Source organism: Dendropsophus ebraccatus, chromosome 13 (assembly GCF_027789765.1).
Source record: "Dendropsophus ebraccatus isolate aDenEbr1 chromosome 13, aDenEbr1.pat, whole genome shotgun sequence".
NCBI classification, from domain to species: domain Eukaryota; kingdom Metazoa; phylum Chordata; class Amphibia; order Anura; family Hylidae; genus Dendropsophus; species Dendropsophus ebraccatus.
In genome coordinates this window covers 57166655-57180289 of record NC_091466.1, presented here as the reverse complement: position 1 = coordinate 57180289, position 13635 = coordinate 57166655, and the positions used below count along the sequence as shown (strand labels likewise).

At 43.1% G+C, this 13635-nt stretch overlaps 1 protein-coding gene across 3 annotated transcripts in view; it reads right to left on the bottom strand.

Annotated features, from left to right (window-relative positions):
* The window catches only part of HEATR5A (HEAT repeat containing 5A), a 50218-nt gene that overhangs the window by 31499 nt on the left and 5084 nt on the right, over positions 1-13635 (bottom strand). For 2 of the 3 annotated variants that reach the window (XM_069950125.1, XM_069950126.1), the window contains exons 1-9: positions 12321-12516; positions 10189-10400; positions 9990-10098; positions 8489-8638; positions 8052-8214; positions 5508-5668; positions 5118-5367; positions 2379-2534; positions 2019-2269 (exon numbers count right to left, since the gene is read on the bottom strand). In XM_069950125.1, the coding sequence (XP_069806226.1) occupies positions 2019-2269; positions 2379-2534; positions 5118-5367; positions 5508-5668; positions 8052-8214; positions 8489-8638; positions 9990-10098; positions 10189-10400; positions 12321-12431 (1563 nt within the window). In that variant the 5' untranslated portion in view covers positions 12432-12516. Of the gene's footprint in view, positions 1-2018; positions 2270-2378; positions 2535-5117; positions 5368-5507; positions 5669-8051; positions 8215-8488; positions 8639-9989; positions 10099-10188; positions 10401-12320; positions 12517-13635 lie in introns of those variants that run through there. The other variant, XM_069950127.1, reaches the window with a different exon arrangement.

Genomic DNA, 13635 nt, shown 5'->3' with positions numbered 1-13635 from the left:
TTGGTCACTTAGTGAAGCAATGGAGATGTGATATAATAATGATTATATATTACTTATAATTATAAGCTTATATACAGATGGGAGTCTTGTGTTTTTATTCTGAAGTCACACCCTTTTACTTGGCCAATATTCTGCCCTCTACTTTATAGATGGAGGGACAGATGACCAGACACGTCAGTCAGTCTCTTCTATTGTACACTGTGCTACTAGGAAGAAGGTGGACAGCACATGCCCCCCCATGGGCTGAGGCCTGGACTATAACCTGGCTTCTCCAAATACTGGTAGAAAGACACTACAATAACTCGCCAGCAGGAATGGAGCTTGGTAAAATATAAAGGAGGTAGATGTCTGCTGCAGCACCCGGCTCGCTGTGCTTCACGGACAGGTCTGTCCTAGTACATATGTCCCGAGAGATCTATCAACCAAGCCCATAGGAAGAGCAGGAAGCAGCAGCAGAGAGTCCCCTACTTGACTATATACCTGGTCCCCATCTCATCTTTACAACTATGATACCTGAAATGCTGGAGTGTTTCAGTGTAAATCCTAGTGCATTTTACTGATGATGCCTGTGTGTATTTTAGGCTGCCCATTAGAGATGAATGCGACACCAGCATGATCGTTTGGCATTTGAATACCAGCGGCTGAAAGTTGGATGCATCCCTAGGGAGTCTGGGAAAACATGGATACAGCTATGGGCTGTTTTCTCAGAGCCGCATCCAACTTCTTCAGCCACCGGTATATAAATGCTGCAAATTCGGACTCGAGCATTCTCATCTCTACAGGCCATGGTACATTGCTACCAAAGACATCCATATGTCTTTGCATCTTTAGGCTATGTTCGCACACAGTATTTTTGCTCTGTATTTTGCAACCAAAACCAGGAGTGGATTGAAAACATGGAAAGGCTCTTTTCACACACTGCTGAAATTTAGTGGTTCGCCGCCATTTAATGGAAAATAACGGCTGTTATTTCAAAACAATGGCTGTTGTTTTAAAATATCGGCATTTACTTGCCTTTAAATGGCGGCCATCCACTCAATTACAACAGTGTGTGAATATAGCCTTTCTGTGTTTTCACTCCTGGTTTTGGATGCAAAATACTGACCAAAAATACTGTATGAGAACATAGCCTAAAGGAGATTTGGACAGCATTAAAAACCAAATGCAAAAAAAAAAAAATGGTCCAGGAATATCCAGATATCCCTCTGTTTGGTGGGGAGATCACCAAACTAACCTGATAGGTAGCCCCTAAAGTCCCACTCAGTTGCGAGTATTGAGACACAAGTAGGAAAATATTTTAGGCTGGCCCCTTTTGTGTCAAAGTCTAACTCAGTTGCAAGTATTGTAAAATGGCAAGGAAGTACCAAAGCCAGGCATCCATCCACAGACAGCTGTTTTGGGGCATTGCTCCTCATCAGTGTGGAGCAGGATTCTGGCTATCGGGGAAATGAACAGTAGACCAACAAAACACAATAATCACTGAATTTAAAGAGATCAGCAAAAAATCCAATCAATCAAGAGTCTCCATAAATACATTGCCCCTATAAAATTTTAACATATAAAAAAAGGAGACTCGTGACTGATGCTCCATAGACCTCTTTCTTGCATTTTCAAAATTTTCACGGGGCAATATATCAATGGAGACTCTTGAATTAGCGCTCCATAGTCCATTCAAAGTTTTGCTGATCTCCCTGAGCACAGTGATTGTTGTGTTCAGCAACATTAAAAACCACTCATACTTTCAATTTTCTTATGTTTTCTTGATGTTGGATAACTATGTAACTAGCAGTGGACCCTGTCTTCCTATTTATTATAGATGCATCCATCTGCCAACAGAATCCTGTATAGCAAACGCAGGCCTGCACAGCTAATTTCTACACACTGTAAGACGTTGTATGTTGATGTGTAGCCTGAGACATGGTCTGATCTTGAAATAAATAACTAAACAATGGAAACTAACACTGACCTGCTGTATGGATGATGATATAGGTAGCAGTCACTACTTCAGTCATACTCACCTTTCCTTTTCCCTGTGGTACACCAAGTGGACACAGTCTTATGGAGCCCAGCAGGCCAGCTGCTGCCAGACTGTACCCACTGACCGCCTCATGAGAGGATTTCAGGGCTATCAGGCGTTCTGCACAACGATCTAAAAGAGGGGCTGCTAGAGAAGGCAGAGAGACAACCACACAGCGAAGGCACCAAGCTGAAGCTAAGCGAGCACTGAGACTAGGATGGAGGACTACAGAGATCACAGTGTCCAGGAACCCTAAAACACAGAGGGAAAGCGGCAATAAAGAAATATTTGTTAGTCTTGTAAATGCATCCATAGACAGACACGAACACAAGCCCCAAATCTGCAGAACGGCAAAGATTACCAGAGCTTGAGTCCCGCAGCAAAGGAGCCGCTGTGGTACCCAGTCCTAAGAGAAGATCCCCAAGCTCTTGCAGGGCACAGACCAATGCATGCTGACTGGCAGTAATATCAGTAGTACAGAACCGCGTCTCCATGTTACTGTCACTTAGCACAGCATCTAGTGGGAAATAAAACATTAAAGGCATGGGTAGGCTGAAACGTGAAAAAGGTCACTAAGCGAGCCAGACGAAATGATGACATCACACACATAAATATGTCACCTTATATTGTCGTCATAAAAAAACTCTTGATGTACCACACAGACATGTCTGGGATCTTGGTGTTCAGAAATGCACTATCCCTATATATACTGTAGCTTGGAAAAGCGCTCAGCTGAGCCATTCACTCTCCAACTTTCTGCTTTCATCCATCTCTTGCATAAGAAAGGCTTAAAGACTGTAAGAGCTCTATTACATGGGACGATTATCGTGCGAAAAATTGTTATATAATTCTAATATTTGTTCCATGTGTATGCAGGCAACAATCAAAAAGTCGTTTGTGTTGTCGTTGATGGCATCTTTTAAGCGGACCCTTAAATCATTGTTAATCATTCGCTAAACCTCTGTTTATGTACGCATGGTTCCTTCTTTTGCTGAGATGAGAAGGAGTAAACGATTTCAGTAATGATTGTAACTAACAACTATTCTTCTGTGAGAAGAGTGTGTGTTATGTTGAACAACTTCAGGTTGTACCCAAAAACGCTAGTTTGCAATGGTTTATTGTCAATCAGCGAAAACAAAAAGTTGATTTGTCTAATAGGACCCTAAGGGCTGTATTAGTCGGCCCGATCAATAAAGTGAGCGAGCTCTGATCTGCACTCATTTACCAAGCCTATTACATGGCTCGACCATCGTGCAGCAAGGGCTATATATATATATTCAAATTTTGTATGGGACAATCAATGGAGACTCGTAAATGAGTACTCCATTGGAATTTTTCACTGTTCTCCCTGAGTTCAGTGATTGTTGTGTTTTGTTGGTATATATATATATATATACATATATATATATATATATATATATATATATATATAATGTATAGTTAGTTATGTTCATGCAGCCCTTGCCTAGTCTAAGATAATAAAGTTCATACATACCTGACCACACTCCCCGAAGCTTCTGCACGCTCCCGTGTACCCTTCTGTCCTCTGAAAGGTCTGAAGTAAAGGTCGGCCAGTGATTGGCAGCTGCAGACCGCAGGCAGAAGACATGAAGGTACAAGGGAGTGTGGACAAGTGTGTATGAGCTTTTATTTTTTTACATAGTCATCAGCAGTTGCACATGCCTATTACACGTAGCGATGCACGGACGATGATTTTTGGTCAGGACCTAAAGACAAGTTCAGTTAATTATCGGTCTGTGTAATAGATCCCTAAGGGTGTTATTACACGGGCGGATGGCCCGATAATCACTGTAAACGAGCACCGATCTGGTAGATCGGTGCTCCTTTACTGGGCCTTTTCCACGGCCCAATTACCATTTAACAAGGGCTACATGGACATCGTTGCTGATGTCCTTGCAGCCCTTGCTTAAACTTTATACATTACCTATCCAGGCTGCAGGACTCCTCTTGCGGTCTTCTTCTCCCCAGGTCCCGCGCGCTCCAGCTTCAGAGCGGCCTGTCTGGCGGTCCCAGCCAGTGATTGGCTGAGCAGCCTGTCAGCTCAGACAGGCTGCTCTGAAGCTGGAGGGCGCAGGACCTGGGGAGAAGAAGACCGCAAGAGGAGCCCTGAAGCCTGGATAGGTAATGTAAATCGTCAGCCGCCGGTTGCACACAGCTATTTCACGTAGCGATGCATGGTCGGCGCCTGAGAATTAAAGGTTCAAACCTATATCAATGATCAGCCGATGACTGTTGTCATCAGCTGGTCAATATATTTATTACATAGAGCGATAATCGATTATAGCTCTGTGGAATAGGCCCCTAAGTGTATGAAGTCCATCTTATGCAATGAGAGAGGGAGAGCAACATTCAATTGAACTTCCCTTCTAGATCTACTGATTCCTGAGGGACTAAACACCCAGACCCAAACTTATCTAAAACCTTTGGCATGTCTATGTAACAATAAACGCTATCGGTCAGTATCCTCTCTGAATCTCCAGACTGGATCTCCAGAGGAAGATAAACGACTTATACAAGGAGTCCGTAACAACACACATAATAAAGGTGGATCCCCAGTGCAACCTGGCCTGGCTTCATATACTGAGGTTTTGCCCATTTAGTATTATGAATAGAGCCCCCAATCCTAAAAACAGTAAAAATGATCTGTCCCTCCCCTCTATAATAAGGACATATCCTGGGAATGCCATAAATGTGTACAATGGGCAAACCCCTTTAAAGGGTTTGTCCCGCTAACACATATCCCCTATACATAGGACAGGATTGGGAATTAGATTGTGATTGTTGAGAATCCCAAGTCTTATGGCACCATATTCAATGTCTATGATTAAAAGTACAACACTCAGCTATCTATGGCAGTCTAATAGACAATTAATAAAATGGTGGTGCACATGTGACCATCAATCCATTCTGGTGGCAGACACAGGACCCCCATTTAGGAAATTACTTGAGGTCCCAGTAGTACAGCCCCCAGCAATCATACACTTATCCACAGTCTGCTTGTACTGAACTGCAATAAATTTCAATATCACAAAAAGTCATAACATGAGATGAAATGACCATCGTCTAACCGACCACTTACCCACAGACTTCATAAGCTTCTTAATAAGTTCACAGATCTCTCGGGCCGCCTCCAGCTGGGCCTTCTCTCCCAGGAGTTCCCCTATAGTGGCTCTAAGAATGTAGGAGATACAACGTCTGGCGCAGGAAACCTCTGTAGGTGTCTGCGCTGCCTTTGGATGTGACACAATGTCCAACAGGTGAGTCAGGAGCACGGGGACATTCCTGGATAGCCAATGGCCCCCAAGTGTGCTGATAAAAATAACGTATGCCTATGGAGGAGACGTTGAGTCCGTTATAAATAAACATATCATTTATTTGATGTATTTTCATACTCATCCATCTCAGCGTGTAATAGCTGAGTATATAACCTGCCTGCTATATGTCAGCATACTTTAGTTAATAGACATACCTGAGTTGCTCCCAGCCTCACATGGCGAGTGGTACTGCTATTTCCAGCTAACATGTCTCCTCCACCTCGTAAAAACCCAGAATTTCCACGCAGGAATCCAGTAGACAACAGACTAAGAGCATCCTCCAGTGACGGTCTACGAGTGCTTTGTCTTGTGGGGGCTGTCAAAGCAAAATATAAGCTTAGAGCCCTCTTAGATAAGGCAATAACGAGATTATTGCTCCAAGTAATAAAGACAATGATCATTGGCTGATTGTGTCTTTTGATACTGCCTAATGGTGCGTTTACACAGAAAGATTTATCTGACAGATTTTGGAAGCCAAAGCCAGGAATGGATTTGAAAAGAGGATAGATCCCAGTCTTTCCTTTATGACCTGATCCCTGTTTATAGTCTGTTCCTGGTTTTGGCTTCAAAGATCTGTCAGATATATCTGTCTGTGTAAACGCACCATAAGGCTATGTTAACACTATGTAAAATAACGGCCGTTGTTTTCACCGGCCGGACTTTTGCGACCATTTTGCGGCCGTTGTTTAATTTTGATTCCTAGCATGATTATAAACGGGATGAAACAGGTCATTTACTTTAAATACTGCGCCCAGCCCGATTAACCACTCAGAATTTTTTTTACATCAAAATCAAGTTTAAATCAGCAGATATAAGTTTTACGTTCGCGCCCGCATTGAAATCCATGGCCGTTGTTTCAGTATTATCGGACGGAAATAATTGACATGTTCATTTTTCACGGGGCCGTATAAACAACGGCCGTTATCTGATACGTAGTGTGAATTCAACGGCCGTAGTTATATTGTGTTGCAGTCATTATAGGGAACCTCAAAACAACGGCGATAGTTTTGCGGCGAGGACAACGGCCGTTATTTTACGTAGTGTGAACATAGCCTAAAAATCTTCGGCCGCCGATACGCGTAATAGAGATGCGCACACAACGACTGATGACTGCAAAAAAAATAAACTTTGTACAACTACATACCTATCCACGATCCCCGATGTTCTTCTCGCTTCTGACACTAAAGCTTGTACACTGGTCTTCGAAGTGACAGGCCGCTCATCCAATCACTGGCTGTGCCGTTGTCTCATCTCGGCCGGTGACCGGCTCTGAAGCTCCAGCGGCAGCTGCACGCAGGTGGTCTTAAATACCTGTTGGCTAAATCGGGTGTTCAGTGAACAGGTATTGAAGACCACCTCTAGGAAGTAGCACTTTACATGGGAGGGAAATATCTTCCACTGCAAATACTCAGTACAGTGGTGCCTTGGATTAGGAGCATAAGTCGTTCCGGCACCATGCTTGTAATCCAAATCCACTCTTAAACCAAAGCAAATTTTCCCATAAGAAATCATAGAAATGAAGACAATTGGTTTCACACCCCAAAAATAATCATTTTTCTGAATAACATGTAAAACAAATGAAACAAACATTTAGAAAAAGCTGAATATGTCACAATATAAGTTACAGTACAGTATAGCAATCAGCATGTGGTGTATAATGTACAGTAAGTGCATAAACATGAAAAAACAGCAGCAGTTTGTAGATATAGGATAGAGCTGCAGATCCCCATAATGCAGTAGTGTAGTACAACAGGCTAGAATAGAGAAGCAGGGCTGCTGTCAGAGGTCTATGTGGTCACATTACAGCAATGGGGAAGGGGTGTGTCTTCAGCCTGGACCAATCAGGAAGTGAGAATCACAGAGCTGTGCAGGAGGACAGTGACAGAAACTTTTCTATAAAGCAGTGTGAATGGAGGAGTGTAAGTGCAGTCAAATTATAGAAGCAGTATGTATAGCTGAGTGTGAGTGCAGGCACATTATAGCAGCAGTTGTAATGGCTGAGTGGAAGGGCAGACACATTATAGCAGGAATGGAGAGGATGGGAAACACAAGGACTGACAGAGACTGCAGGGAGCATGAAGGAATGAGCTGGGCATATTTAGGCATATAAATGCCTGGGGAGAGAGGGGTTATAGTTATGAAGAGATTACCTTCACAGTCCTGTCCCCTGATGCAAGCCCCAGCCTGAAGTGGATCTGCTATGATTTGGAAGGTGAGGGGGATTTCCTTGGTGAGAGTACAGTGCTGTATACCCGCACTTCAGACCCTACACCTCCCCCACTCCCACCCAGTACTGGGAGCTCTTAAACCAAAGCAATACTCTTAAACCAAGTCACAATTTTAAAAAATTGTGAGCTCTTCTTGCAAAACGCTCTCAATCCAAGTTACTCTTAGACCAAGGTACCACTGTATTATGATTGTAGGTTTGTATGTGAGCGGGTATGATTTAAAATGTCCCTGACATGTAAAAAGTTTTAATTAGTCAAAACCTGAGCCCTCAGGCCCCCTTCAATTTCTAAAAGGAGTCGGTTAGGTGCTTAAATAACCAGGTTACTGCATGAGAGGAGCTCTATTTCTCTGCAAAGTCAAAATGTAATGATATTGACATGTCAAGATCTATATAATAAACTATATAAAAACTTAAAAATAAAGGATGAACACATCAGAAACGGAAGTATGATAATAGCTGGATAACTCACATGTTCCTTGCACAGCTCTTGCTAGAACCTTTCCCAGGAGGCGGGATACTCCCAAGCGTACGTCGTAGCTGCTACCTTCAAAGGCCTTGAAGCAAAGAGACACCAAACTTTCGAGGTCTGAGCCCGACATGAAAGATGCTTCATTCTGAAGAGCCAGTAGACACTGCATAGATAATGGAGAACACCAATGATCATCATGAGCATATGTAACATCAAAGAGATATATGCACTAGAGTTGAGCAAACTTTGAGCACGCTCAGGTTTGTCCGAACCAATGGCCATATCCATGTTTTCCAAGGGCTACATCCATCTTCTGCGACCAGTAATCAAATGCTGCCAGCTCAGGTTTGGACAAACCAAAGCATGCTTGAAGTTTGCTCACATGTAATAAAAAATACAGAGTAAATTAAAAAGAACGAGACTACTAGGTGTGTCACCTGGGCTGTTGCGCAGCGCACAGACATGGATCGGTCTGTCAGACATGAGCGAGCTGCCTTGTAGATGTCACGATGACAGGATGAGGCAGAAGAGCCGAGTCCAGCGACAATCCTTTCCAGACTCAGCATTATTTCAGTGCGTCCCTGAGACTGCGCAACGGTTAAAAACACATTAATGCAAACTGAAAATTATAGACGCTAAAATCAATTAAATTGATACAAGAAAACTGATGACACACCAGTGTCCTCTCTTTCACATGACGATAAGCTCTACAAGAGGAATGATATTCTTAATGCTTATTGTAAACTTATTTATTATTAGTGATGAGTGCAAGTCGAGAATGCTTGCGTGTGACAGTTCGGCTTTTAAAGAGAATCTGTCACTAGGTCTATTCCGCCCTAAATGAAGGCAGCATAAACTAGTGACAGAAATGCTGAACAGATCGATGTATTACTTACATCATTCTATTCAGCCGTTCTCCTAATATGCAGGAGAACACTTGCCACACCCCTCCCCCCGCCCTCCAGCTGCTGATTGACAGCTGACTATATACAGCATGGATTGATAACTGCCAATCAGCAGCTGGTGGGTGGAGTTTTCTGTTTCTCATGAATATCTAGGACTACTGAGCACATGCACATATTGGAGAGGACAACTTATTGTCCATGTTATTCAGGAGGATATCTCTAAATCAGCTGCCCGGAACAATTAAAGCGATACATCATTCTGTTCAGCTTCTTTGTCACTAGTTGATGCTACACTTAGATAGAACGGCCTAAACCTGCTGAAAGAGTCACTTTAAATACTGGTGGCTGAACAAGTTGGATGCAGCCATATGAGGTCTGGGAAAACATGAATATAGGCTATAGTCTATGGTTGTATCCATGTTTCCCAGAACTCCTTAGGGCTGCATCCAACTTCTTCAGCCACCGGTAATCAAATACCGAATGATCACACATGCTTGAGTTGCGCTCATCTCTATTTTATATGTCTCATTTTGCTAGGTTACCTTTAAAGGGAACCTGTCACCCCCCGTGCCGCCCCCTATACTCACCTGATCCTGCTGGGTCCCGCTTCTGGATCCGGTCGGGTCACGGAGATCTCAGCCGCTGCAGCCCGGTGCGCGCGCTGAGAGATGAGTCCAACGCTCATAGAGAATGACCGAGCGCTGGACGCATAGAGAATGACGGAGAGTCCAGCGCTCCGTCATTCTTTATGAGCGTTAGACTCATCTCTCAGCGCGCGCGCCGGGCTGCAGTGGCTGAGATCTCCGTGACCCGACCGGATCCAGAAGCGGGACCCGGCGGGATTAGGTGAGTATAGGGGGCTGTAGCGGGGGTTTGGGAGCCTGTCACCCCGGCACGGGGGTGACAGGTCCCCTTTAAGCCATAAAAAATTTTAGGGTTATGCAAGTAAAAATGAATACAGCCCTGGAAAAGATTATAGATTGTATTAGGGCATATGGACAATACAGAAGTAGTTTAGGGTTCCCCAGCTCACCTCTGCACTTCGCAGAACCTTAAGTAGGTTTGTGACAGTGTCACTGAATGCGCCTCCTAAGAGACGGCCCAGCTTTTGGTAAAGTGCCCCAAGACATGCGACAGCCGCGCTGCAGGGAAGGTGCGAAAGATTAACGGATGACACTGCAGGTATGGAAATAGAAAATATTCAACATTCAAGACACTCGGCAAATACATACAGCTTGTTAGGGAGGTGGCTGGGAGAGTCATCCTTGCTGCGGATCAGCTCATTGCATCGATCAATTGTCTCATACACAGAGAACATGTCTCCTGCACTGTAGACAACGGCAAGATTGTGAGCCAGCAGCTGGCGGACCGGGGGGCCCGGGGAGCCCATCATGATGAGAGTCAACTGCTCCACCAGCTGTTTCTGATTCTGCTTCACTTCAGCCTGAAAACAACATAAAATAAACTATTCAGACAACAAATAACAAAGTATGGAATATTCCACGTCTTGTCCTCAACAGGTTTTACTGGATGAATCTCAGATCATCATGGGACCCTATGGTAATAAGGGAATATGACATAATGTTAAAGTAATTTGTATTCTTCCACCTATTCGTGATCACATGACTGTGACCGCACGCAATTCTTATTTTCATGATTCTCTAGTCACGTACAATGATGTATAATAGCTAATCACAGGCCATGGGACCTGACTCTCCTTTCTGTAATTCTTTTAGCTAAGCCCAATAAAATATGCTGGTTTACTTGTTCAATACCCAAGTTCATGGTCCCTGCAGCTCTATGGTGCTTCCAGGGAATCGTTGTCCCTGCGGGACCAATCACCGGCTGTGGCGGCCATTGCTGTGGCCAGTGATTGGCTGAGTGTGGGGATCCTGTGGGGATAATACATGACAGGAAGCAGCGGGGATGGAGATCTATCAGAACAGCAGCTGCAGGGGATCAGGGCAGGTCAGGTTTCTTTTTCATGTTTACAGCATCTTCAAGTACAAAAGCGACTGCGCTACCAGAACATAGTATTTCCATTACATTATGTTATGAGTGAATAAATGGCAAAAACACAAGTGTATGATGCCAGGCTGAGTATGACCAGTGCCAGTGTATGATACCAGGCTGAGTATGACTGTGTCAGTGTATGATGCCAGCCTGAATATAACTACTATCAGTGTATGATGCCAGCCTGAGTATGACTACTATCAGTGTATGATGCCAGCCTGAGTATGACTACTATCAGTGTATGATGCCAGCCTGAGTATAACTACTAGCAGTGTATGATGCCAGCCTAAGTATGTCCACTGGCAGTGTATATTGCCAGGCTGAGTATGACTGTGTCAGTGTATGATGCCAGCCTGAGTATGACTGTGCCAGTGTATGATGCCAGGCTGAGTATAACCAGTACCAGTGTATGATACCAGGCTGAGTATAACCAGTGCCAGTGTATGATACCAGGCTGAGTATAACCAGTACCAGTGTATGATACCATCTGAGTATAACCAGTAGCAGTGTATGATAACAGGCTGAGTATAACCAGCACCAGTGTATGATACCAGGCTGAGTATAACCAGTACCAGTGTATGATGCCAGGCTGAGTATAACCAGCACCAGTGTATGATACCAGGCTGAGTATGACCAGTACCAGTGTATGATGCCAGGCTGAGTATAACCAGTACCAGTGTATGATGCCAGTGTATGACCAGTACCAGTGTATGATGCCAGGCTGAGTATAAACAACACCAGTGTATGATACCAGGCTGAGTATAACCAGTACCAGTGTATGATGCCAGGCTGAGTATAACCAGCACCAGTGTATGATACCAGGCTGAGTATAACCAGCACCAGTGTATGATACCAGGCTGAGTATAACCAGCACCAGTGTATGATACCAGGCTGAGTATAACCAGCACCAGTGTATGATACCAGGCTGAGTATAACCAGCACCAGTGTATGATGCCAGGCTGAGTATAACCAGTACCAGTGTATGATGCCAGTGTATGACCAGTACCAGTGTATGATGCCAGTGTATGACCAGTACCAGTTTACGATGCCAGGGTATGACCAGTACCAGTTTACGATGCCAGTGTATGACCAGTACCAGTGTATGACCAGTGCCAGTGTATGAGGGCACCCCCGTATAAGTAGAGCACAGCTCAGGTGTATACAGTAACAGCAGCTCGGAGCTCACTTCCTGGTGCACATAACATGGGGCGCTATGGCAGCCTACTTCCATCTCTCCCCTCTACTAGAACAATGCTGTTATTACATGGTATGACCCCTCCGGCTCCCCGTATTGTCTCTCCGTGCACAGGTTTCCGTCTTTCCCACACACGACCCCGCCCCCTTCGCTTACCCGGGCCGTGACGGGCAGCACCATCCTCAGATAGCGGAGCCATTCCAGTATCCGTAATCCCCGCTGAGGCTCCTCCAGTCCTGCCACATCCAGCAGAACAAGCCGCTCCATCTCTCGCTCTTAGTTCCGTAGCTCTCACATCTGGGCTCCGCTCATAAGTCTGCCGGGGTGTGAGATCGGCAATCGTCTCGGCGACCTGTCATTCTGTAAGCTTCGGTCATCCACTGGCTGCACTGCGGAGCGCCGATGTCATCGATGTGACTGGGAATCCGGCAGTGTCAGAGTCATAGCCTCCTAGTGTTACACTACACGAGCAGTGTATTACATACAGTGTATATAGAGACTATAGTACTTATTATACAGTGTATATAGAACCTATAGTACTTATTATACAGTGTATATAGAGCCTATAGTACTTATTATACAGTGTATATAGAACCTATAGTACTTATTATACAGTGTATATAGAGCCTATAGTACTTATTATACAGTGTATATAGAGCCTATAGTACTTATTATACAGTGTATATACAGCCTATATTACATATTATACAGTGTATATAGAGACTATATTACATATTATACAGTGTATATAGAACCTATAGTACTTATTATACAGTGTATATAGAACCTATATTACTATTATACAGTGTATATAGAGACTATATTACTTATTATACAGTGTATATAGCCTATAGTACTTATTATACAGTGTATATAGCCTATAGTACTTATTATACAGTGTATATAGAACCTATAGTACTTATTATACAGTGTATATAGAACCTATATTACTATTATACAGTGTATATAGAACCTATATTACATATTATACAGTGTATATAGAACCTATATTACTATTATACAGTGTATATAGAGACTATATTACTTATTATACAGTGTATATAGAGACTATATTACATATTATACAGTGTATATAGCCTATATTACTTATTATACAGTGTATATAGAGCCTATATTACTTATTATACAGTGTATATAGAGACTATATTACATATTATACAGTGTATATAGAGCCTATAGTACTTATTATACAGTGTATATAGAGACTATATTACTTATTATACAGTGTATATAGCCTATATTACATATTATACAGTGTATATACAGCCTATATTACTTATTATACAGTGTATATAGAGACTATATTACATATTATACAGTGTATATAGAGCCTATAGTACTTATTATACAGTGTATATAGAGACTATATTACTTATTATACAGAGTATATAGAGACTATATTACTTATTATACAGTGTATATAGCCTATATTACTTATTATACAGTGTAT